General features: G+C 45.5%; 1 protein-coding gene across 1 annotated transcript; it reads right to left on the bottom strand.

Moving 5' to 3' along the window:
- Positions 1–185: 185 nt before the first annotated feature.
- igfbp7 (insulin-like growth factor binding protein 7) lies at positions 186–26806 on the bottom strand. Its single transcript, XM_084331538.1, has 5 exons — positions 26295–26806; positions 16110–16219; positions 7047–7154; positions 4352–4478; positions 186–1158 (listed from the first exon to the last, which is right to left on the bottom strand). Exons 1-5 carry the CDS (start codon positions 26776–26778, stop codon positions 1136–1138), a joined length of 852 nt encoding a protein of 283 aa, XP_084187664.1. The 5' UTR covers positions 26779–26806; the 3' UTR covers positions 186–1135.
- Positions 26807–27346: the final 540 nt, after the last annotated feature.

Below are 27346 nucleotides of genomic sequence, written 5' to 3'. Positions count from 1 at the left end.
TGCTTTCTATAAAGGAGGCCAAAAGAAACAATTGCACATAAAGACTTTACAAAAGTGAATCCCAAAAAATATTGGTTTTCTTTCTATTTATTTTCCCACACATTCTTTTCTTGAGACAAACGGCATTTTAGCACTGGTTGCTAGATGGTCGACAAAAAGGGGTTTGTAAGAAATATTCAAGCAAGTGGCTAGAAAGCTTTTATTGTATAGAGACAATTTAGCAACCAGATTGAAACTGTTTGAGTTTCAAAACAAAGAAATAATTCACAAAAGACTACGTACGAAACTACATAGAAAGTTAAAAGATGTTTTGGAAGAGGGGTAAAAGTGAGGCAGCAATGTGAAATACTTGGTTGGTGGGCTTGGGATGAACATACACATGTCCAGCGGCCTCGTATACGCTTATTAAAACAGTCAACTGATGATTTCTGCAGTTAAAAACAAAACTAAATAGATTTTTAATCTTTGTGTCACAGATCAATCATCAACGACTATATAAACCAGGGAGAAACAGAAACATCTCTCCACAGAACCAAAATTAGACGTAGATTGGTCACTTCCTGGCGTTGTCATGGTAATCTCCGTCAGGTTCGCCGTAAGATGGCTGCCTTAGAAATGGAGACGGGACCATTTCATGTGGACAGAACCAAGAGATTTCACACGAAATTTGGAATGTTTGACGGAACTGCCGCTGGAATGTTCATTCAAATCACGCTGTTGCCGTGGCAACAAGCCATCATTGAAATAAAATTTATATTCTACCAATATTCTGCTTGTATGGTCCCATGGCACCAAATCTATGTTAATTCCAACATAATCAAATTTGCTATGGTGTCCATTTTGACACATACACAACGTTTTGACTGGGAATTACCTTTCTATCAATTCAAGTTCTGCCGGTTTATCTTACTATGAACAGCCATGAGAAAATCTGATCTGTGGCACAAACAGTTAAAATCAGATCTTTGGTGTCTGTGTAAATCCAGTCTTGTATTAATCTGATTCTGAATATATGATTCATCTGTATAATTCTGAACGTTGATATGGTGGGTCCTCCTCTTGCATGGATTTTATCTGTGTAGTTGGTACATCTAGGGGGCGCTGTTGTTGCCTCCTGATCCTGCCAGCAGCCGCCTCACAGCTCATCGTCCTTGGCCACTGGAAGAAGAAGAAGAAAAACGAATGAATGGGAGGCCATAAGTAGACAGAAAGGAAACTCCTGTTTAAATCGGTATTTCTTTAATGGTGTTATGATACACAAGGAAGTATCCTTCCTATCTCCTCAACAGTTAAAAGGAACACGCCGATATTGTGGGAAGTGCCCTTACCGTCTTCTCCAGAGTCTGACAAGAAGATAAATACCAATTTCCTCCCTGTGCGTTCAGTCGACGGCTATCCGGCTGCAAGCTAGCCTAGCTTAGCACAAATGAATGGAAGTGGATATGAATCAGCTAGCCTAGCTGTTGGCCAAAAACACCTTTCACAGAGTTTTAAGCAAGGCTAGTGGTCCGTATCCGCTTCCATTAATTTGTGCTAAGCTAAGATGGCTTTCTACTGAACGCACAGAGAGGGAAATTCATATTTATTCTATTGGTATCTATCCTTTAAGCTGATGAATATATACATTGTCTGTAATGATGGCCAGGCCAGCAGTATTTATTTATTATACTGTATACAGTATGTATCCCACTCCACATTGACTTCGCTTCCCCCTGCCCATCCACATTCACGCTGAAGACAACATTGTCTTTGCTTCTTTGCATCAAGAAGTTGACCCTGTAGTAGGCTGTCACCGTCTCTAGTCTCCTTGGAGGAACTCAGGGAATCTCAGTTTGTTGTTGTTAAAGACAACTTCCTGAACGTGCTACATAATACAGTATATTCATATGCCAGAGTTTAAAAACAACCTAAAGAGTTAAGGTCTGCCAGGCGCGTAGAAGAGGTATGTCTGTTACGACTAGGGCTGGGTATGGTTTTAAAACGTTCGATACTGGTGCCAATATACAGATACCTGGGATTCGATACAGATACAAAAAAACGATACCATAAAAATTTGATCGATACCATAAATGTATCGAGCTTCGGGACGGTACGCAGCCCCCAGTTACGCCAAACTTAACCTGACCAGTCATGAATCTCAGCATGGGAGCTCCCATTCCTTTGAGGTTTTCTGTCCAGGGTTCTTTATTCTCAGATCAGTGATGTAAAAAAAATAAGAGTAATACAGAGACATCTATAGATTAGATAGATCTAGCGAGACAGAGAGAGCCCATCCAGGAGAATGTTTGTAACTGAATATAATCCCGCACTGAGGATCACTGGATGGGAAGATCCCCTGAAGCGCCTTAACCTTTGTCATATTTACAGGACGCCGTTCAGCTCAGCTAAAGAGTTCATCCCTGGTTCCCTGGAGCGAAGCTTTTATGGACTATGTGTCAACGCTTGTATGGGTGACTGAGGCATGAGTGATGCCCCGTGACACGCGTCTAGTCACGCCAACCGCCAGGGGTTGACAGGAGAGTGTGTGCGTGTGTGTGTGTGTGCCAAGGAACTCCTAGACATGCTGGGACAGGACGGGCCTTTCTGCCAAACACAGAACTGAATTCCAAAAACACTATGTATACACATGCACACACACACACACACACACACACACACACACACAGACAGACAGAAATACAGAGAGATGCACTCATGCAAGCACTCCTATTCATGCATGCACACAAAAACACACATACACACCGCAGACAACACACACAACTCACCCATGCACGTACGTACATATGCATGCACACACACACAATCACGCGTAATGTAGATGAACAGACGCGTGCACAGTTGCACACATACGAAGCGATGCACAAATGGGGATCTAGCTGGGTATTTCATGGCCTCTGTGGTGTCCTGGTGTTGGTTCCAACATGTCGGAGGAGTGGAGGAAAATTCTGGAGCAAGACACGTTTATGCCTCATGGAAACAAGCTCTATAACTTAGTTACAAGGTTGAGTCACTATCGCTGGGCTTTCAGGGGAAACCAATGGGCTTTCAGGGGGAAACCAGTGAGCGTTCATGGGGAAACACCGGCAGAGGCAGGTGTTCGTGACTGAGATTATTGGCTGTTTTATCCCCCGCCGGACCAGCAGGAAATAACAGGAAATGAATGAATAACTCTCTCCCCTTCCTCAACACCCAGCGTTGTGAGGTGCCCTTGAACAAGGCACCTGACTCCAAACTGCACCAGTGGAGGACCGTGGTTGTACTGGGAAGCTCTCCGGTGGGAATGTGAGGAACTCTACCATTATTTGGTCGAGGGACTATTTGGTGGAACTGTGGGGGCTGAGTGAGAAGCAGGGCGTTTCTGAACAAGAGCCGAGAAGGAAGGAAGAAGAGAGGGAGAGTTCTCCCACGCTGAGAGTTGGACGACATTCCACTGTCAAACATCTCTGCCCAAACAGGAAGTAAACTAATCGGTGTTACCTATACTATACTATACTGTTATTCCCCTTAACATATGAAATAAATAATATTATATTATTGTTGCCCCCCATATATTTTTTGTCTCTTTTATAAATAAGTAACCATTAAATAATAAAATTTCACAGCGACTGTGCAACCTTGTTTATTCATTGTGTCCATGGAAACGACAATGAACTCAGACATAGGTAGGGTTTCCTTACACAGAAAAGACAATAGAACTATAGTCCATTTACCTTTCTGACAACTAACGTTACATGACAGCACAATGCCTAAATGTTCACTCAGGCTTAGTTTTGGTTATTTGTGATGCCCAATTCAAAGTTATAGCCACATTTTCTTCCAAACTAATTTGGTTGCGGATGTCCGGATTTGGTACAAATGTAATCTCTCTTGGGCAGAGGTGTTTAGCAGGCTGTGAAGTACACCGGCGTAGAGGCGGCTCTGTGTGGGAGTTATGGCTCTGTGTAGGAGTTATGGTTCTGTGTAGGAGTTATGGTTCTGACACCACGTGGCTCTGTGTAGGAGTTATGGTTCTGTGTAGGAGTTATGGTTCTGACACCACGTGGCTCTGTGTAGGAGTTATGGTTCTGACACCACGTGGGGTAGAGGAGTTATGGTTCTGACACCACGTGGGGTAAAGGAGTTATGGTTCTGACACCACGTGGCTCTCTGTAGGAGTTATGGTTCTGACACCACGTGGCGTAGAGGAGTTATGGTTCTGACACCACGTGGGGTAGAGGAGTTATGGTTCTGACACCACGTGGGGTAGAGGAGTTATGGTTCTGACACCACGTGGCGTAGAGGAGTTATGGTTCTGACACCACGTGGCTCTCTGTAGGAGTTATGGTTCTGACACGTGGAGGTGCTTCAGTACCTTTCTTGACGGGGATGTCATCGAGGGAGTCCACCACATGGATGGTTCCCACCGCGGAGGCCTCTCCCTTGGCGTTGGCCGCGTGGCACTCGTAGCTGCCCGCCTCGGCCTTGGTGAGTGGTGAGATCTGAGGGGGGGGAAAAACAGTTTTTTAATTACAATGTTGGCCTGTCAGGATCATGAAAACAAGATAATCGAGATAAAGCTATTATTGTGCCGCATGCCGTGTTGCTCTCGTTTAGTCCTGTGTTGTAAATGCAGCGCACCCTTCCTAAAGGTGAAACCATTATGAGCCCTACCTACGTCTCTCTTCCTGACCCTCCAATCACAACTGTTGCATTCCTCTGACAAACTTTACTTTCCACAGACAAACTTGGAGGATCGAGGAGAGAGGGCAGAGCTTGAGATAAAGAGGTACATGATTGGCTTATCTCCACATGTGGAGATACTGATGCTATGCTGGCGATAAACGTGGAGATGGGAGACCGTCTCCTCCTCCATCGCCCCAGCTGCAGCCTCAGATCGCTTCCTCAGATGCTCCGTTGTTGATAAACAAGCAAACGCATGGAGATCGACAGGAATCTCCCTCCAGAGACCTGCCTCCATCACATCTCCAGCCAAACGGAGCTTTATTGCCACAGATGCTACCTCGTGTGTGAAAAAGCGATTGTTTACACGGTTGCTTAACTGCTGTCCAGTGCTGGCTTGCACCTGTGCAGATGTTTAGATATCGTTCTCTGGCAAAGCACAAGTATGTAGAGGCGAGCCGGGGAGGATAACACGGCAGCAGGAACGAATGACTTTGCTGTTTGGAAAACTCAAATGTCGAGAGGAAACGTAGGCAATGTTGTGTTTGTGAACTGTGATGATGATGATGATGATGATGATGGTAGAGGGTGGTGATGATGGTAGAGGGTGGTGCTGATGATGATGATGATGATGGTAGAGGGTGGTGCTGATGATGATGATGATGGTAGAGGGTGATGATGATGATGGTAGAGGGTGGTGATGATGATGATGATGATGGTGGTAGAGGGTGATGATGATGATGATGGTAGAGGGTGATGATGATGATTATGGTGGTGGTAGAGGGTGATGATGATGATGGTAGAGGGTGATGATGATGATGGTGGTAGAGGGTGATGATGATGATGATGTAGAGGGTGATGATGATGATGATGGTAGAGGGTGATGATGATGATTATGGTGGTGGTAGAGGGTGATGATGATGATGGTAGAGGGTGATGATGATGATGGTAGCTGGTGATGATGATGGTAGAGGGTGGTGCTGATGGTGATGATGATGGCAGAGGGTGGTGCTGATGATGATGGTAGAGAGTGATGATGATGATGATGATGGTAGAGGGTGGTGCTGATGATGATGATGGTAGAGAGTGATGATGATGATGATGATGATGATGGTAGATGGTGATGATGGTAGAGGGTGGTGCTGATGATGATGATGGTAGAGGGTGGTGATGATGGTAGATGGTGATGATGATGATGATGATGGTAGATGGTGATGATGATGATGATGATGATGATGGTAGAGGGTGGTGCTGATGATGATGATGGTAGAGGGTGGTGATGATGGTGATGATGGTAGAGGGTGCTGCTGATGATGATGATGGTAGAGGGTGGTGATGATGGTGATGATGGTAGATGGTGATGATGATGGTAGAGGGTGGTGATGATGGTAGAGGGTGCTGCTGATGATGATGATGGTAGAGGGTGGTGATGATGGTGATGATGGTAGATGGTGATGATGATGATGATGATGGTAGAGGGTGGTGATGATGGTGATGATGGTAGAGGGTGCTGCTGATGATGATGATGGTAGAGGGTGGTGCTGATGATGATGATGGTAGAAGGTGGTGATGATGGTGATGATGGTAGATGGTGATGATGATGATGATGGTAGAGGGTGGTGATGATGGTGATGATGGTAGAGGGTGCTGCTGATGATGATGATGATGATGGTAGAGGGTGGTGATGATGGTGATGATGGTAGATGGTGATGATGATGATGATGATGGTGATGATGGTAGAGGGTGCTGCTGATGATGATGATGGTAGAGGGTGGTGATGATGATGATGATGGTAGAGGGTGGTGCTGATGATGATGATGATAGAGGGTGGTGCTGCTGATGATGATGATGGTAGAGGGTGCTGCTGCTGATGAATGGTTTCCATGTCAAAATATCAAAATACCATGCTGGGAAAAATTAAGCTAGGTTTAAACATTTTCAAATAATAGATCACTTGTTTTGTGAATAATAATAATAATAATAATATTACAATTTAAAAAATGATCTGTACTGAATCGGTCCTTTGTTTTATACCAGGAAGTATAGTAATATGTCAACCAATTATCCTTTACTTCAAAGGGGGTCCAAAATTGTGAACATTCAACCCTTCAAAATGGAGGATGAAGGCAATTTTCTGTCTGAACAGTAGAACAAGTCATTCAGCAATGATATAATGGATTACTGTGGAATGTGTGTGTGTGTGTGTGTGTGTGTGTGCACATGTGTGTGTGTGCACATGTGTGTGTGTCTGTGTTTGTTGGTCTGTCTGTCTGTCTGTCTGTCTGTGTGTGTGTGTATGGATGTGTGTGTCTGTGCGTGCGTGCGTGTGTGAGCGTGTGTGTGTCTGTGCGTGCGTGTGTGAGCGTGTGTGTGTGTGTGTCACTCACCAGAACCCAGCCAGTGACCTCGTGTTTCTCAGGTCCTCCTCTGGTCTGGATGGCCAGGTTGTCTCGGTCTCCTGGAAGCAGCTCCATCCTTCCCTTCCCAGAGATGATCTATCAGGAGGAACCACATATTCACAGCTGATGAAGAAGTTAAGTTGAAATTAGGGATGTCCGATATTATCGCCAATATTGGCATTAAAATGTCGGAAAATATATTTTTTTTAATATTTTATTTTTTTATTTTTTTAACCTTTACTTACCCAGGCAAGCAAGTAAGAACTAATTCTTATTTTATTTATTGTCAAAAGTATGCATAATCTTAATTCCACAACAAGAGATATGTAATGTTAATTACCTGAAATTGAAATTATTCCGTTTTGGGGGGGGGGGGGGGGGGGGACCCTGCATATATCGGTATCGGTTGATATCGGTATCGAAAATTAAGAGTTGGACAATATCGGTATATCGGATATCGGTAAAAAAGCCAATATTGAACATCCCTAGTTGAAAGGATAGATTCAAGTCAAATCACTTGGACTTTGAATTATCTACTGCAAGTATACAACTTCTAGTGTCTTCTACTGCAAGTATACAACTTCTACTGTCTTCTACTGCAAGTATACAACTTCTACTGTCTTCTACTACAAGTATACAACTTCTACTGTCTTCTACTACAAGTATACAACTTCTACTGTCTTGCCAGGGGTTCCCAAACTTTTCAGGCCGCGACCCAAAAATAACGGGGTCAGAGAGCCGCGACCCCCACTATTATAGGAGGTAAAAAAAACTTTAAAAATAAAATAAAAAATGTATGGTTGAAACATGCACACGTTCAAACGCACACACACTAATAAGCATTGGAGGCTTTTTTTTTTTTATATTGATCTTTTTTTCCCCTCCTTTTTCCTCCGATTTTCTCCCATCCCAAAGTTAGTCGTTATGCCAATTCCCAATCCCCTTCCTGGTCGCTGCGCACTTACCCCCCACAGTCGGTCTGGGAGAGTGGAGGCTACCACGTGCTTCCTCCGACACACGTCCAGCCAATCAACCGCTTCTTTTCACCTGGCAGCGCGGATTCTCACTGAGAGGGCGTAGCGTGTGGAAGGATCACACTATCCCACTTAGATCCTATCCGCGCTTAGCAGGCGCCCCGACCGAACTGTAGGAGTCGCTGTTTACAACGACCCGGACCCACCCCGCCAGCTTCTCCCACCCTCTAATACTGCCAATTGTATTAGTGTGAACGGCCAGCCAAGCTGGTGACAACCCCGGAGCTGTGAGCTGGATTCGAACAGGCGAATCCAGCCGCTCCGGGGTTGGTGACGAACGCAATCTCCGTTACGCCACCTGACCGCCCATAGCATTGGAGGCTTTTAACCAGGGCCGGACTGGGGAAATCATTCAGGCCAGGAAATATAGTGCAAAATATAGCCCCAGTCAGGCCACTTTTTAAGCAGGGGGTCAAGGGGTCAGGGGGTCTGGGGGTCCCCCACCAGGACATTTCTTGTTACAAAGACTTCATTTCCTGCATTCTGGTGCAGGCATTTTTTTTATTTGTACCCTTTAAATGCCAGTGTTTGTGATGGCATCACAAATTATTGTTAAAAAACAGGCTAGCATATGTATGATTAGCAACAACACTGATTTTGATGGATTTTCAGTTTTTTTGTAATGTCAGATTGAAAATAATACAATCTTTTATTCAACTTCAGCCCTGATCATAACACCACATATTAATTTTATAATTCTAACCCTTTAAATGCCAGTGTGTGTGATGGCATATATTTGCAATATATCAAATGCAAAGTAGATTTTTCTGGGGGGGATTATTACAGGCTAGCATGTGTCAATGATTAGCAACAACAGTTTTTTGTAAGGGTCCCGCCTCCACCAATCACATGCGGCTCCTTTTGTGTGTGTGTGTGAGAGCAAGAGAGAGAGAGAGGGAGTTGCAGTGATCTCCTGGTTGTTCCCCACATAGGTTATCTAACTATTGCGCTGCTGCAACTAGAAACACTGTCCTGGCCTGCTTCTAAGTTCAGTGGCCTGACTGCATAAAAAAAATATATATATATTTTTTTGTTTTTCTTTTCTTTTTTCTTTTTGGTAATCATCTGGCGACCTCTACTTCTACTGTCTTATACAGCAAGTATACAACTTCTACTGTCTTATACAGCAAGTATACAACTTCTACTGTCTTCTACTGCATGTATACAACTTCTACTGTCTTCTACTGCAAGTATACAACTTCTACTGCCTTTTGCTTCAAGTGGAGGATCCTTCAGGCATCCAAGCCTTGCCGTATCTTTCTAGGAAGACACTTCTCTGGAACGAGAGGCTCCTCTCTCGGCCTCTGGATTCCACAGGCAGATAAACAGACTCAATCATTATTCTAGTGTGCGGCAACAAAAATTGCCACGTTATTTTAATCTTAGATCACATTCTCAGAGTGACCCAGGCACACGCTCTGACGTTAGATCACATTCTCAGAGTGACCCAGGCTCACATTCGTTCACAAGCTATAAGGTCAGCCGTCCACAGAAAGATGGATGTTGACCCATTAGGTCCCTCTCAGTTTTCAGTATGGGTGATATTATCACGATACTAGATAAAGATACGGTTTTCAGTCTGTTCACTCAATCACTTTTATTGCAGCAAAATGGGATTGTCAAGAAAAAAGTAAAACAAAAACATATATTTTTATATCGATACTTGGCGTCAGTGTATCAATATAATATCGGCACACGAGATATCACTGTATTGATTATGGCCCCCACCCCTAGTTTTCAGATCATTGTTTTCATGTATTGTTTGGATGCATTTGTTCTGCGGTTTTCTTTTTGTCTTTGCTGTTGATTATTACATGCATTTTGCTATGTGGGTGTTGTGTGTAATATTTCTGTGTGAGTGTTGTGTGTAATATTTCTATGTGGAACTTTACTTTAAATACATTTGTATTTCAAATCCATTTTAACACTTTGAGTGCCAGCCACGATAAACTCGTTATTTCATGCCATGCGTTGAGTGCCAATGACGAGAAGTCTCGTTTTTTAATCGTTGTTGCTTTTATTAGCGATATCCATTCATTTTTCATCAATCTAGCCTCACGTTACCATTGGGACTGTCTATGAGCTTGAACAGGGGAAATATCGCCCCCTATCATCTCCCGGATGGTAATGCATCCATTGGATTGGACTCAATGGAAATGGATGAGAAAAGAAAACTCGGGAATCCACATTTTACTTATCAGGCATGTAACCCGAGCCGATCCCATTCATTGTAGACACTCAGAACAGCGTGGAATATGTGTTTCGAGTACCTAACGTTGGATCAATAAACGCGATCGATATTTGGAATGGCGATCAGGAATTGGAATAATCTTTTTGCAGAACATCTGATGTGAGGTAAGGTAAGGAATCTATTTGACCAGTCTTGGGGTAATCAGAGTTTTTTTCACATATATCTCAATGTGTGCCCTATCTGTGTATGTGTGTGTGTGTGTTTGTGTGTGTGTGCTGACCAGGAAATAGATAATCGATTTTTCAGCCCACTTCTCTAGCGTGCGTAAGTACACATATACTATCGATAATCTAGCGTTATTTGAAAACGATTCATAAATAGGCCGAAAAATGACAACGTGTTTTGTGTATTCCACTAAAGGGCGTTTATCACAGAATATTTTCTGGAAATTTCCAAAAACAAGCGTTTTTCAAAATGGTATAAAACGGAAATGTACCGTTGACAAAACAATCCGTTTCGTACATGTTGACTGCAAGCAAGTCATTGATAAGCGACGGGCGTATTAGACACATAGCCATAATATAGAATATAGAAATAGCTCCATGAAAATCATGAAATATCGGAAAATCAGTCTAAAAAGGCTGGCATTCAAGCGAAAGTTCTGGCGCCCCCCTGCTGGCACTCAAAGTGTTAATGGAATTTAAATTGAGATGGGATTTTGTGAAATCCCAATTTATTTCTGTGTTTCTCTCCATAAATCCCAATTTATTTCTGTGTTTCTCTCCATGGAGAGAGAGATGTTTCCTAACGTCCAGACCTCAGCTGTTTCTGGGTGGTTCCTCCCCACATGACTAGAGTAGGGACATGTTGGCGTGAGCTCCCGGAGGGAGAGACTACACTTCTCATTTGAGGTTTAAATGCTGTGGAGTTGTGAGGGTTTAATGGAGGGAGGAAACCTCACAAGAGTTATTGTTCTAATAAATCTTCCTCTATTTCTCCCGTTGTGAACTCCTTCTAACATATATGACCTTCCCTGCTCCCTCCTTCCTCACTCTCTTTCAGTCTCTTTCTTTCCAGTCTCCCACGCTGATTTCCTCCCTCGCATTAGCTTTTAACCCCCCTCTCTCTCTCTTTCTCTCTCTATCTTCCTCTCTTCCACACACTAGTTTTCTAGTTGTCTTTGCTCTCCTCCCCACCTTCCTCCCTCTTCTCTCCTTCACCTCTCCTCCTCTCCCCACCTCTCCTCCTCCTCTCCTCACCTCTCCTCCTTCTCCTCTCCTCCCCCTCTCCCCACCTCTCCTTCACCTCTCCTCCTCCGCTCCCCACCTCTCCTCCTCCGCTCCCCACCTCTCCTTGACCTCTCCCCACCTCTTCTCCCCTCCCCCCAACCTCTCCTCCTCCGCTCCCCACCTCTCCTTCCCTCTCCTCCTCCTCTCCTCACCTCTCCTCCTCCTCTCCCCACCTCTCCTCCACCTCTCCCGACCTCTCCCCACCTCTCCTTCTCCTCTCCTTCTCCTCTCCTCCCCCTCTCCCCACCTCTCCTCCTCCTCTCCTCACCTCTCCTCCTCCGCTCCCCACCTCTCCTCCACCTCTCCTTCCCTCTCCCCACCTCTACTCCTCCTCTCCCCACCTCTCCTCCTTTCCTCCTCCTCACCCCACCTCTCCTCCACCTCTCCCCACCTCTCCTCCTCCTCTCCTCACCTCTCCTCCTCCTCTCCTCTCCCCACCTCTCCTCCACCTCTCCCGACCCCTCCCCACCTCTCCTCCTCCTCTCCTCACCTCTCCTCCTCTCCTCTCCCCACCTCTCCTTCCCTCTCCTTCACCTCTCCTCCTCCGCTCCCCACCTCTCCTCCTCCGCTCCCCACCTCTCCTTGACCTCTCCCCACCTCTTCTCCCCTCCCCCCAACCTCTCCTCCTCCGCTCCCCACCTCTCCTTGACCTCTCCCCACCTCTTCTCCCCTCCCCCCAACCTCTCCTCCTCCGCTCCCCACCTCTCCTTCCCTCTCCTCCTCCTCTCCTCCTCCTCTCCCCACCGCTCCCCACCTCTCCTTCCCTCTCCCCACCTCTCCTCCTCCGCTCCCCACCTCTCCTTGACCTCTCCCCACCTCTTCTCCCCTCCCCCCCACCTCTCCTCCTCCGCTCCCCACCTCTCCTTGACCGCTCCCCACCTCTCCTTCCCTCTCCCCACCTCTCCTCCTCCGCTCCCCACCTCTCCTCCTCCGCTCCCCACCTCTCCTTGACCTCTCCCCACCTCTTCTCCCCTCCCCCCAACCTCTCCTCCTCCGCCCCGTGCTCCTCCTCTATGAGACCGCCCCCTCTGCTCTCTCCTCCCTTTCTCCTTCCCCCAAAACGTTCCCTCTTTCTTTCTTTCTTTCACACTCACTCACCCGCCCTCCCCCTCCTCTCTTCTTATGCCTCTTTGTGAGACAAGCTGTGAGTTGTCTCTCTGAACCCAGGTCTATTCTAAGATAAAACAACACAAAGAAACATACACATGAAAGGGTTAATCGTGTCCCTCCGCAATCAGTTTTTACTTCTACTTAAAAGTTGCATGACTGAGCTAGCCAGTCCCCTACTCTGGTCTGCATTGATCTGCTATATAGGTCAACACTTCCAGGTCATGAGGCCTGCACCCTATGGGCCACGGAAGAACAAGAAAGGCATTCTGGACCAGCGCCGTGTGTGGCGTTGGTTTGTGGGGCCCGGCTACTCCACCAGAGAGGTATGTGCACCGAGTAACAACAGAGGATAACACTATCCGGGTCATCGTCACTTGTTGGCCATAAGTTTCACCTAAAAGCTTGTTTATGAACCTAACCCTACACCTAAACATCAACCCTAAACATAACCTTAGTGGAGACCTCGCTATCCCACCTGAACTTAGAGATAGAGATGAGAATTATTCTGTGATCATAGGTTTTTCTCGAAGATTTTCGACTGTACAGCTCGGCTGTTCAGTGACTGCGGTTCATCCAATCTTACATTCTTACATATAACAGAAATGTTGTCCTCTGCATTTAACCCGTCTTAACTGTGTAAGAGAGCAGTGGGCAGCATGGCCGCAATCCAGTTTCTAACAGTCTCATTTTCACGTCTACTTAAGGCTTCATTGTCCTCATTACCAAAAGTAAAAGAAAAAAGACGTTTGGAGATCATGAGAGAGAAAACGTGAGTGAAATGTGCTGCATTTTCTACCTGGGTGAATGCTTTGGACAGTGTGTACCGGAGGACACGAGATCTCAATCTACCGCGTCCTCTTATGTGCGTGTACCCCTGGACAAAACCCTTCCACGGTTAAATTAAACCTTCCGAATTGTAAAGAAATACCAGGACATAGGCAACTCTTCCCGTCTGACACATCCTCTATTTCCTGTGTTGTTGTTGCACGGAGGAGGAGGAGGAGGAGGAGGAGGAGGGGGTTCAACAATAGCCTGGTTCACATCCCCTACAGCTACGCACACGGTCTCCGAGGGCGACGAGGTGGGCAGATCAACAATTGGAGGAAGTGGCAGCATGGATGACAGCATGGATGAGTAGCCCTGGGAGACAGCAACACTGTACTGTATCGACATGGATGAGTAGCCCTGAGAGACAGCAACACTGTACTGTATCGACATGGATGAGTAGCCCTGGGAGACAGGAACGCTGTACTGTGTCTACATGGATGAGTAGCCCTGGGAGACAGGAACACTGTACTGTATCTACATGGATGAGTAGCCCTGGGAGACAGGAACGCTGTACTGTGTCTACATGGATGAGTAGCCCTGGGAGACAGGAACCCTGTACTGTATCTACATGGATGAGTAGCCCTGGGAGACAGGAACCCTGTACTGTATCTACATGGATGAGTAGCCCTGGGAGACAGGAACGCTGTACTGTATCTACATGGATGACTAGCCCTGGGAGACAGCAACGCTGTACTGTGTCTACATGGATGAGTAGCCCTGGGAGACAGGAACCCTGTACTGTATCTACATGGATGAGTAGCCCTGGGAGACAGCAACGCTGTACTGTATCTACATGGATGACAGCATGGATGAGTAGCCCTGGGAGACAGGAACGCTGTACTGTGTCTACATGGATGAGTAGCCCTGGGAGACAGGAACCCTGTACTGTATCTACATGGATGAGTAGCCCTGGGAGACAGGAACCCTGTACTGTATCTACATGGATGAGTAGCCCTGGGAGACAGGAACCCTGTACTGTATCTACATGGATGAGTAGCCCTGGGAGACAGGAACGCTGTACTGTATCTACATGGATGAGTAGCCCTGGGAGACAGGAACCCTGTACTGTGTCTACATGGATGAGTAGCCCTGGGGGACAGGAACCCTGTACTGTATCTACATGGATGAGTAGCCCTGGGAGACAGGAACCCTGTACTGTATCTACATGGATGAGTAGCCCTGGGAGACAGGAACCCTGTACTGTATCTACATGGATGAGTAGCCCTGGGAGACAGGAACCCTGTACTGTGTCTACAGCATCCGGACATAATGAGATCTCCAAATAATCGACCCCAGACTAGAGTCTACCATTATAATAACTCTGTATGATAGCATGTACAATAATCCCTTACCTCCTCTTACTAGTTATACCGCTGGCCAGTATGACTTACACAAGAGGTGGGTTACATTTACATTTAGTCATTTAGCTGACGCTTTTATCTTTTTTTATCCACTTTTTCTCCTTATTTTCTATTTTTCCCCCATCCCAATTTCGTATCACCAATTCTCCCCTTCAATTCTCCCCTCCCCTGTCTTGAACGTTGCTAGACTATGCCTCCCACTGGTCGGCTGTAGTGAGGATAGAAGCCTTGCATCATGTGTCCCCTCCGGTACACGAGGAGGCAGCCTGTCGCATCTTTTCACCAGACAGTGCGGACTCTCAGTGGCGAGGAGTAACGCGTGGGAGGCTCACGCTGCCCCTGATACTTCCTGTCTCTGCTGTACAGGCGTCACCCAACCGACCTGTAGAAGTCGCTGTCCACAACGTCCAATCCCCACCCATCGACTTTCCACCCTCTACCTCTGCCAATTGAGATAGTATGACGACTGGCCCAAGCCGCAGGCAATGCTGACTCGGGGAGTCGAGACCGGAGTCTCTTGCATTGGTGACGAGCGCAATCTCCGCTACGCCACCCAGCCGCCTTAGCTGACGCTTTTATCCAAAGCGACTTACAAGTTCTGTACGACAAGTCATCAGGAAGGGCACAACTCTATCAGCTGAGTAACAATGTTCATCAAAGTGTTGAGTGCTACAGTGTAGGTTAGTTTATTAGGAGTTTATTAGTGCATGACGGTAAGGTTAGTTAGGGTATTTTTTCATTTAAAATTTAAAATTTAAAATTATTTCAGATAATGGTTGAAGAAGTGCGTCTTTAGTCGACAGCGAAAGATTGGACGGGTTTCGGCTGTCCTAACTGGGGTGGGGTTAGGGGGTCTGGGAGGTGGGTTAGGGGGTCTGTGAGGTGGGTTAGGGTTAGGCGGTCTGGTGTGTGGGGGTCTGGGAGGTGGGTTAGGGGGTCTGTGAGGTGGGTCAGGGTTAGGTGGTCTGGTGTGTGGGGGTCTGGGAGGTGGGTTAGGGGGTCTGGGAGGTGGGTTAGAGGGTCTGGTGTGTGGGGGTCTGGGAGGTGGGTTAGGGGGTCTGGGAGGTGGGTTAGAGGGTCTGGTGTGTGGGGGTCTGGGAGGTGGGTTAGGGGGTCTGGGAGGTGGGTTAGAGGGTCTGGTGTGTGGGGGTCTGGGAGGTGGGTCAGGGTTAGGGGGTCTGGGAGGTGGGTCAGGGTTAGGGGGTCTGGCATGGGGGGGGGGGGGGGGGTGAAGGTACCTTCTTCCAGGTGACCACGGGGGTGGGGATCCCTATGGCCTCACAGCTGAGGAACACCTGGGAGCCGGTCACATTGTACACCTCGCCTGGAGCTGTCACTATCACTGGGGCTGTGGAGAGGAGAGAGAGAGAGAGAAATCAGAAAAAAACAAAAAAGAGCATTTAAATTCTACAATCACCTAAAAGAAAGTGACCCAGACACACTCCACAACAAAGCCCTCACCTACAGTGAGACCATTGAGCGATGCCCACTCAGCCAGATGGTTCTGGGACTCTGCTCACAAACACAAGCAGAGCCACCAGACAGAAACCACACTGGACTAAACCAAATTATAAGAAAACAAAAAGAAAACTATCTGACACATTGGAAAGAATCAACCCAAAACCAGAGCAAATTGAAATGCTATTTGGCCCTAAACAGAGAGTACACAGTGGCAGAATACCTGAGCACTGTGACTGACCCAATACTAAGAAGATCCTTGACTAGGTAGTAGGTACAGACTCAGCGAGCACAGCCTAGCCATCGAGAAAGGCCGCCATAGGCAGTCCTGGCTCCCAAGAAGACAGACTATGCACCCACTGCACACAAGATGAGGTGGAAACCGAGCTCCACTTCTTAACAACCTGCCCACTATACCAAGAGATCAGAGACATATACTTCCCACAAATTGCAAACACCCAAAGAGACTTTGAAAACATGGAAAACAACTCAAAACTCCCATACCTACTGGGAGAAATACGTGCAAAGAGCAGCAAGATTTGTGACAAGAAAATGACATCCAACGGAATACAACCACCATAAAGACTGTCAACCATACAAGAAATTCCTTCTGTAATGTACTGATTTCTTTTGTTTTCTGTTTGATTGTTTTGTTTTGTTTGGCTTTGGCAATGTAAACATATGTTTCCCATGTCAATAAAGCCCATTTGAATTTAATTGAATAGAGAGAGAGAGAGAGAGAGAGAGAGAGAGAGAGAGAGAGAGAGAGAGAGATAGAGAGAGAGAGAGGAAAGAATAGAGAGGAGAAGAGAGGGGGAACAGAGAGAGGTGAAGAGAAATACAGAAGAGATAAAAAGAGAGAGAGAGGTAAAGGAGAAACATTAAAGAAAAGGAAGGTAAAGAGGGGAGGGTGTAGAGATGTAAAGAAAGTATGGAAAAAAGAAGGGAAGAAGAAAAGAGGGGCGAGGAGAGAGGAGAGTCACAAAGAAGAGTAGAAAAAAAATATGAGATTAGATAATTGAGCACTTTTTAATAGCTGCTCCAAAATTAACCTGTAAAATCCTATCTTCCCCCTCAGGGAGTGGAATGTTCTAGAGCTAGATGGTACACGCCGAAATGTCAACACGCGACAGGAATCCACCGCTGGGAAGACGCGTGGAGTGTTGATGATTGACAGTAAATGTGAAAAGTTAGCTGAGACGACAGGCGCAGCCCTCCAAGGTGACCTGCAAGGAATTTGTTGCACTCTCGGGGCAAATAAGTCCTCCTCCACTTCATCCGCTAGAGTGGAATTCCATTAAGAATGGAATTTAGTCAAATATTAAGCATACTTTGTCCCCTGCGGCTATGTTTTCCCCTCACCTCGCTATGTAGTTAGCGGGATATCAACAGGGCTGACCAACTATGGACATTCCTGGTATTCATGTTTTGATGTTTTACTTGACAATCAAAATAGAATACTGCACAGTCAGCAGTAATTACTGTACATCTGTTCAAATGTGAGACATTGTAAATGCCCTGAAGAAAGTCTGTCGACCGAAATGTTGGTTTGAATTATTTCCACATAAACACCGGTAACCCAAGGAAATCCACTAGCTTTGTGCAAGAATTGTATGGGTTTTTAACTCAAGTTTTAATCCGGAAAACCCCCTGTGAAAATTGAGTTTCAGTCGATCTGATTAGCCCAGATGGTGTTTTTATAGGTCACAAGAACAGAGCGGAGGAATGACATCACATGCTACCTCTCGTATAAATGATCCCTGAATTCTATTCACTCAAAACACACTACATCAGGCGGCTGGGTGGCGCAGCGGAGATTGCGCTCGTCACCAATGCAAGAGACTCCGGTCTCGAATCCGGGTGTCAGCATTGCCTCCGGCCAGCCGTCATACTAACTCATTGGCAGAGTTAGAGGGTGGAAAGTTGATGGGTGGGGATTTGGACGTTGTGGACAGCGACTCCTACAGGACGCCTGCACAGCAGAGACAGGAAGTAGCGGGGGTAGTGTGAGCCTCCCATGCGTTACACCTCGCCACTGAGAGTCCGTGCTGGCAGGTGAAAAGATGTGACAGGCTGCCTCCTCATGTACCGGAGGGGACACATGATGCAAGGCTTCTATCCTCCCTACAACCGACCAGTGGGGGGCATAGTCGAGCAACGTTCAAGACAGGGGAGGGGAAAATTGGAAACTCGGAATTGGGATGGGAGAAAAATAGAAAAATAAGGAGAAAAAGTGGATAAAAAAAACAACAGAGTTCCCACTTGCAATGGTACGACCTCAGATGAGAATACTTTTTTCATTACACAAATAACCTGTGCCAAATACCCCATATGGACACATAGAATTCTGCCCTCTGAATGTTTGATAAGAAACATAATAGTGAGCCACATAAAAGAGCTCCCGGTCAATGAATATCAAAAAAGGAAGTAAAACAATTCAAAACGAAATAAAAAGTGAAGATTCGAGGACAAAAGAAAGAAGGAAGAATGAACATGAGGACAAATGAAAGAAAAGCAACCCCAGATGAAGTAAATACACTAATGGAAAAGACTCAACACGAGGCAATGATGCAACAGGTAGAACAAGCTAGCGGGACGCTGAATGTCAGTGCAGAAGAGCTACAGGCAAACATACAAACTAGCTTACAAGCTAACATAGAGGCTAACCAGGCCACCACGCAGATTGGATTAGGAGCAATGCAGAGCATACAATGTAACACAAAAAAAATCCAACGGTGGTGGCAATGAAGCGTCGGAGCTATGTAGAAATAAAGAAAATTCAGAAAAAGAAAGGAACCAGGTCTCGACGGCGTGCGGGGGGCGGTGAGGGACACGGCGCGGAGAGGATGAAAGGAGCCGGGAGGGGAAGGAGATGCAGAGGATGGAGAGGCTCAGAGGGCGCGCAGGTGGACCAGAACCGAGAGACGAGGACGAGGAGGACGGGAGGAGGAAAAGAGGGGACCTGAACCGATTCAAAGCAGATCAACTATGAAGAACGACAAAGGGACACGAGAAAGGGGCATGAAGGGACACAGTGATCCAAGGAAAGATACAAGATTAAATCGACGTGGAAGAGTACCCAATACAAACATACACACGGGGGACCTGGGGATGAGAATAGATGCAACAGAGGAAAGATAATTGAACAGTTACCCCAAGAAGTATAAAACTATAACAGCAGAATTTAGAATAATTAACACTATGATTTACAATACACACGTTATAGACAAACTATTTTAAATTTATAGGGGGAGGGGGGCCATCGTTTCCGCTGTTTGGCCCGGGAGAGTGGGGCCTTGCATGTTGTGGGGTCGTTGTGCGTTGGGTGGGGTGCTTGGTGACATGGGAGGTAGCGGGCTTGGCTCGGTGGGGGGGAGTACCACCCCTCGCTCCTCTACTGAGCCTGGCCCAATTAAATTCAAGGGACCCCGTGTCGCCGAGTGCTCGGCCCCGCGTGGGACGGACCTGGGATGTGGGGAGCCCTATTTCTAGGGGTGGATGGCGGGAGGGGGGGGTCCCTCTTATGGGGGTCTGGGCGGCTGAGCGCAGCCGTATTACAGTAATTCAAGGGGCCGATGTCTGTATACTGTTGTGTTATTGATGTTATTGTAGGTAATGTCTAAGTGTTGTATGTCTGTAAAAGTAAATAAAAATTTGTTTAAAAAAAAGAAAACATAGTTTCTGCCTTCAGAAATCATTACATACTCATTTCATCAATGTTTTTTTACACTATTATATTTTAGATTACTGGTTACCCAGACATACAGTATATGGAAGATTCTCTTAATGTTTTACTTCCAATTATTTGCAGATTTTTATTATGTGCAGATTTGTTTACTTCTTCTCCATATGGAGCTGCACATGATCATAATACATAACAGGGTTGTAGAGAGATGCACCTGTATTATTAGAGCATTATGTGCTGCTCAGGCAAAGTCACCTGGATAAATACATATATATATATAATCTAGTAGAATCTAAATAAATTTAAACATGGCCCATTTCATGACTATTTTGTTGGGGCGAGGGGGGGGGGGGGGGGGCCCAAGATATTTTGGTCCGCCAAAGGGGGGCCTGACAGAAAAAGTTTGAGAAGCACTGTAGTAGATCATCATCATTATATAAATTGCTATACATCATGAGTGGACAGATCCCTGATTAGGCGTTGTAACCCTTTCACTACCAGACTACAGACGGAACCGTCTGAAGCAGTGTGGCAGTGAAAGGGTTAACCTTATGTAGTGTGGTTGTGGAAGGGTTAACCCTTTGTTGTGTGGCAGTGAAAGGGTTAACCTGTATTGGCACAGTGAAAGGGTTAACCCTTTGGTAGTGTGGTAGTGAAAGGGTTTTAACCCTTTGTCGTGTGGCAGTGAAACTGTATTGTCAGTGAAAGGGTTAACCATTTGGTAGTGTGGTAGTGAAAGGGATAATGTAGTGTTTAGTTCAATGGTTTGCTGTCACGACTCCCAGCACGAGGTTGGAGCATTAAGACCCGGAATCCAAAGCTTCAAGTGACTCCGAGGACTTGAACTTGACCTCAATGTTGACCCCCAACGAGGTCGCCACTGGGTCAGTTAGAGTCGCAGTTGACATCGGGTTGCCCTTTGACCCTTCCCCGCTGGAGATGGATAAATTAGCAGTTCTGTCTGATCCGGTTCAGGGGGCCGATCGTGTGGTGTAACATAGTCTGCCAGCAGCCACTGACCTCTCTCTTTTTTTTTGTTTTCTCTGTTCCGCACCACAACCCTTCCTCTCTTACACACACATTAAAAAACACACACTTCCGAGAACACACACACACACACTCTCAAGAACACACACTTCCGAACACACACACACACACACACACACACACACACACACACACACACACACACACACACACACACTATACGTACACTACACGGCTGCTATCACAGCACTGACTGGGGTCTAATCCAGAGCCGGCATGCAGTTATAATTGACGATGTGAAGGTTCACTGAACTAAACACTGAACCGGCTCTGCTCTAAACCAACAGGGTGCGTCTGTGTGTTGCTAACGGAGGCCCCTGTGTTTGATGGAGGGCCGTCTCCCTCTGCCAGCCTCCTGCTCCGCGACAGGCAGGAATGTCAGACATGTCTGTTCAGTGGAGGAAAGGCTAAAAGGCACCCGTGAAACCGTCCGGTTAACCGCCAGTACTGTTCCCAAGTGCTGCTGTCGTATAGGCTTAAATATTGGTCAATGCTGATTATTACCAGTGCAAACTAGTACTTTAACTGAACGGTGTAGAATTAGAACATTGATTTTTGATTGAGACCTTTTGAATTTCAGACATGAGTGTTAATGGGACCATAATTGCATTCATACAAGAGTAAAAAAAAAAAAGGTTTTTAAAAGGTTTCTGGGTGACTTCGCAATTATGCCACATCAATGTGGAACACCCTACCCACAGCTGTAAAGGAATGTGAATCACTACCCACTTTCAAAACCACTCTCAAAGAGCACCTACGAGAGACTGCAATTCGAAACTGGCCCCTGTAAATACACTGTATCCAAAATCCAATGTACAGTTTCCCCCCCCACCCCACCTACCAACCTCCTACCTACCAACCTCCTCCAATGTACAGTTTCTTCGTCAAATGTATACACTCTCTTTTTTAGACTCTTCTTGTATCAAAAACAGTACTGTATTTGTAAATCTGGTATGTCATAAATGTATAGATGTAGCAGTACTGTCTATTTGTATGTCATGTATGTCATATATGTTATGATGAATTGAAAATGGGGGACCCTGATGTAAACAAGACGAAAGTCTTTCTCTGGTCTGCATCCCCTTAACCCATTCTCCGCCAATCACGTGTTAAGGCGGCTTTCTCCGCCATGCGTTGTCTGCCAATAACGCCGTAAGGCGTGTTTGAGATCAATATTTCATATTTTCGTCATGGTATTCATATTTCACCCACGGAGTCTTGGCTGATGCTGTAGGACTCCGCACAACTCTGCAACGCTTCAATACTGCCACCTGGTGGCCGATCGGCGAGTTGCAACCGGAAGTCGATAATTGTGACCCCGGTGTGTCTCCCTATTCCGTCCGGCCACTCGTTTATCGTCCCGGGACTCAATCCACACACCGTGGACAATGGATCGTTGCCATAACTCAATAAACGACATGATCGCGATAAATTATTTCCTCGAAATAAACATGAAACGTGGTCGCAAAGTTTCGATATATCGATTTTCCCAGCTTGGATATGAGCACACGCACTAACAACCAATCAGTGAAGGAGATGGCGACAGCGAAGGAGACCCGCGGTGCACCTCTGGGAGTCTGGGTAGTAAACAAGGCTGGCTAGGATCATTAGCTTGCACGCTGCTATTTTATAGTTTACGTGCCGAGTGGGTGTGTGGCATGAATTCTGAGGCCACGGTTAGAGTAGTGTGGGGTATGCGGTGGACGTTGTTGCAATGTATTGGGGCGGAACGGAGTATTTTAGGGTGATAGTTAGTACATTGTCGTGGGATACACCGCTTGCTCTGGCTAACTGTTAGTTCCATTCTTATAATGCATATGATCCAGTGGCGGTAGGTTGCCCCCTGGTGGAATATAATAATCTATGCACTGGTGCGTAGAAGAACGTGCGCGGACTGATGACGACATCAACTCAAGACATTCGCAGCAGCAAAACAAGTGAGTCTATTAATAGCACGTCCGTCGGCGCCGGGCATAAGAAGTTAATTAAACTTGACAAAAATTATATCGACGATAATTATCGATATCGAGTGATATGAAAATAATTTTATAATTTTATCGCGATAACGTTTTTGGCCATATCGCCCAGCCCTAATTTGGGCGTATATTAGTATTATACAAACCGGAACTGGATCGCCTCGATCAACATCACATAATTGGGATCTGTTTGCTCCACTCTCATCGCCCAATGCTACGAGGAGACTGACGTGAGTTTCAGCGTTTTTCTTTATCATTTTCGATACAAACTGCTCTGATCAATATATCACCCATACTACATAAATCATTTAACGTCGGTCATTGAATTATAAACGACCCCCCCCCCCCTCCGTTCACCCGCAGATGATCAGTCATGACGTTTAGGACCATGTACAGTTGAAATTTTTAATATAGCATGGATCGGTATCAAACTGCATTTGATAATCTAATATATGCATTTATGCCTATATCTCACGTTCTATGAAATACTGCAGAAAACGATAAAAACATATTTATACTCTAGACGGTATTTTAGTATGAATGTGTGAATGAAAAAGTTAAACGTTCCTACATCCTGAACGATAGATAATTGATGTTGAATGGGCCATAGTAATGTCAATTTAGCAATACAATTTAAAAAATGATAGCCCTGCAAAGAAGGTGAACATCTCCATAGACAAATAGCGCTGGCAGAGGATGGTTTAGGATGATCAAAGTGGTGGCAATTGTGTGTATTGAGCTGTACTGTATTGTACCCATTCTGCAATCTATTAATAACATTTTCAATCAATCAATCAAACACTTTACTTAGGCACGATGTTAATGACAGAGTAGGCTACCTAGGAACTAATGAGCAACTATACAAATCATTGATTAACCATCAGTTACTCTAGTCTCACACCTGATGGCTCAGTGCAGGGAAATCCTTCCAGAATGGCTTCTATACTTCACTTCCCACAGACACATTCAGTAAAGAACCATCCGGTTGACTCTCAGATCCACATTTTCTACCTGCTTACCTCTAATCCTAAAAGTCGACTATCAGTTCAAATTGCATTTGTTCCTACACTTTGCTTGTCAACATATAGTTCTTTGTTAGTTCCTTGATGGTTCCTAAAGTGTTAACAGTTTCCATGGAACATGGCTGCGTAAATCCAGCCGTCACAGGGAGGGGACGGTGACATGGTGCCTCCCAGCATGGAAACAACTGCCTCCAGCTTGTTGACCGGCTATATATGGCTTTAGAGGAGGGGGGGGGGTGTTTAGAAGAAACTGAGAGAGATGGGTGAGAAGACATGAACCCCTCTCCTCCATCCGCAACCTTCTCCCTTCTCACAAATTGTGTTTACTTAAAAGGGGGACACTTTATACTTTCATTGAACCAAATTAATATGCTGTTTAGTAGTTTAGTGATCAGTAGTGCTGTGTAGTTCAGTGAACAGAGCATGGTACAAAACACAATGAGTAGCATGACACTAACACTGTTAAGGGTTGTGGGTTCTATTCCCTGTGTAGCTCAATGGGTAGAGCATGGCACTAACACTGTTAAGGGTTAGGGGTTCTATTCCCTATGTAGCTCAATGGGTAGAGCAAGGCACCAGCACTGCATGTTAGGGTGTCCCCACTGAAGCCACCCATACTAAAACATATACACTTATGGTACAATAATATTTGCATGTGCTTTGGGTTTTATTGAGGGACTCAATTGAGGGAGTTTGTCTCTCCTCAGTCATTTCTCAGCACCATTAATGTTGTTATTCACACTGGATATCCGCAGCACCAGCTAGTTAGCCACACAGCTGATGTAAAGTCAATGGGGCCACGCTCCAGTCAGTACAACCACATGATCTTAAAGTAGGAAATAGGGCTCCAAGGGGGTCCAGAATGGTGAACTTACCCTTTAACAGTAATAGTACAGTGTCACACATTTCACCAAGGACATTGACTAACAGCAACCGAACAAATGAGTGTGTGTGTGTGTGTGTGTGTGTGTGTGTGTGTGTGTGTGTGTGTGTGTGTGTGTGTATGTGTATGTGTGTGTGTGTGTGTGTGTGTGTGTGTGTGTGTGTGTGTGTGTGTGTGTGTGTGTGTGTGTGTGTGTGTGTGTGTGTGTGAGAGAAAGAGAGAGCGAGAGCGAGAGAGGAGAGAATCTTGGCGAAATTGATATTAGCCAAAGTAAACCTTTAGAATGTTGAAACCGTCTATAATAACCCCTGATGCTATTTAAGGTGTTGAAGTTGCAAATTACAGGATATAGGATCAGCCATTATGATTATTCTAGAAAGTAGGCCTATAGCTGGATTATTAACCGTTATTTTCTAACGGCACAAGGTGAACAGTTATTTCTGCAGTCTGACATGACATGTAACATTCTCCACAACAGTCGGAGAGTAATGTCACTACATGTAATTAAATTAGTACTTTAACTACATTTTGCAGTAGCATGCTAGTAGTTAAACACGCATAGTGCTTGCAGTTGACTACTTTCTGCTAGTTTGAGGTGTAGGTAACTATAGGCTACTGGAACTACACATTATTTTATGTCTATAAAAGGAAGGAACTAGAATTTTGAGATAAGATATTCTGCTCCGACATTGTATGATTAAGTTGGTAAATGGTCTAAAAAAATTAAAAAAATTAAAATGTTTTGTTCCTTGCACTTTCCCCCGTGAAGAACCCATGCAGACTATTTGGTGTTGTTTCATGTATGAAAGTACATTATTAAAGTGAGAAGCGTGATCTTTGCAATAAACCCAGTTGAGTGGTATGGTATATTATTTCATTATAAGTCTGACAATAAAACGAGCAGTTAGTAAAGTATGAATTAGTAAAGTTACTAAAGTATGATCTGATGATGAGTAAAAATGGGTGGGATTAAATAAGTGTACTTATACTTCTTCCCACTCATTTTAAAATATGTAAATGACAAAAATTAAATAAAACATTTTATTTGATTTTTTTTTTATATATACATTTATTATTTGAATGGCTTAAGGCTATATCTGTACTTGATGTTTGTTGTTGTTGCATATTTGAAATAAACTTCTATCAAATCAAATCAAATTATGCATTATCAAATGACACTTTGTTATCATTTGGATTTGCAATCATTATGGGGATTCGATTTTTTTTCCCATGTAACTGGTTAGTGAAATTATATTTCTGTTGAGGGTAGCTTTTCTATAGTTTAACTCCTTGAGGTAATTGGTAATTAACTTGCAAAACTACGCTTTCACAGAGTTGATCCAGACGCCCACCTGTTGCGCATCTCCCCTTGTTCTGGACCTTGATCTCCGGCTTCTCCGCGCCGACAGCCTTCGCGCTGGCAGCCTTCAGGTCGCATCCCGTCTTGTATGTCACTCCGTCGGTGCCGCACACCTCGTAGTTGGTCTTGCAGGCGCAAACTCCGAGTTTCGTCTTCGTCTTCTTATCGGTCTTGCACTCCAGGCCCGAGGCACAGCGCTTGGTCGCGGCTCCGCGACCCCCGCACAGCTCCCCCTCTCCGGCGGCGCACAGCGTGCAGCACCCGCACGGGTCGAGCACCGTGCCGGCGGAGCACCCGTCGGCGGGCAGAGGGTCGCACAGGCTGGGCTCGCAGGTGCCACAGCTGCGCGCGACGCGGTCCGCGGAGACGGAGAAAATGGAGAGCGACACAACGACGGCGTAAAGCACCAACATGTTTGCAGCGGACCTGTCTCTGTCTCTGGTGGCGATTGTGTTGTTATCTCGACAGTCTCTCATTCACTATGCGACGCCGTACAATCCTCACTGGAGGTTTTGTTGAAGGTTTATCATCACGCCCCCTCAGTCAGAACCCCTCCAGACGGTGTATTACTGTACTGTACTGTATTGGAGGGAGGCATCAGTGCGTAATTTTACCCCAATGCTTTACATGTAAATGGAATGGGGTTTATTAATGGCGTGGCTCATTGAGTTTTATTGGATGAGGTGGATAAACTGGATCGATTTTTTTCTCTCAGGCTAGCTGCTCCATTAATTATTGAACAAATAACACATTTGGTCATCATGTATAGTTACAAGTATCTGGGAAATAGCTCATGTTCTTCCATTGATTGATTGATTGAAAACCGTATTAACAGATTGCAGAATGGGTAGGGCCTACAGTACAGTACAGCTCAATACATACAATTGTTAAGGGGATGCAGACCAGAGAAAGACTTTCGTCTTGTTTACATCAGGGTCCCCCATTTTCAATTCATCATAACATATATGACACACACGACATACAGAGACAGTACTGCTACAACTACATCTATACATTTATGACATACCAGATGTGCAAATACAG

Source organism: Notolepis coatsorum (assembly GCF_963971535.1).
Source record: "Notolepis coatsorum genome assembly, chromosome: 16".
NCBI lineage: Eukaryota > Metazoa > Chordata > Actinopteri > Aulopiformes > Paralepididae > Notolepis > Notolepis coatsorum.
The sequence above is the reverse complement of the archived record's forward strand: the minus strand, read 5'-3'. Positions and strand labels throughout refer to the sequence as shown.

Bases quoted from the DNA above. Each gene is read 5' to 3' on its own strand.
- igfbp7 (XM_084331538.1), bottom strand. From the start codon at position 26,778: ATGAGAGACTGTCGAGATAACAACACAATCGCCACCAGAGACAGAGAC. The intron at 16,220-26,294 runs GTGGGCGTCTGG...TCCTCTCCACAG, and splicing joins CAAGGGGAGATGCGCAACAG to CCCCAGTGATAGTGACAGCT. The intron at 1,159-4,351 runs GTACTGAAGCAC...TTCTTCTTCCAG, and splicing joins TGACATCCCCGTCAAGAAAG to TGGCCAAGGACGATGAGCTG.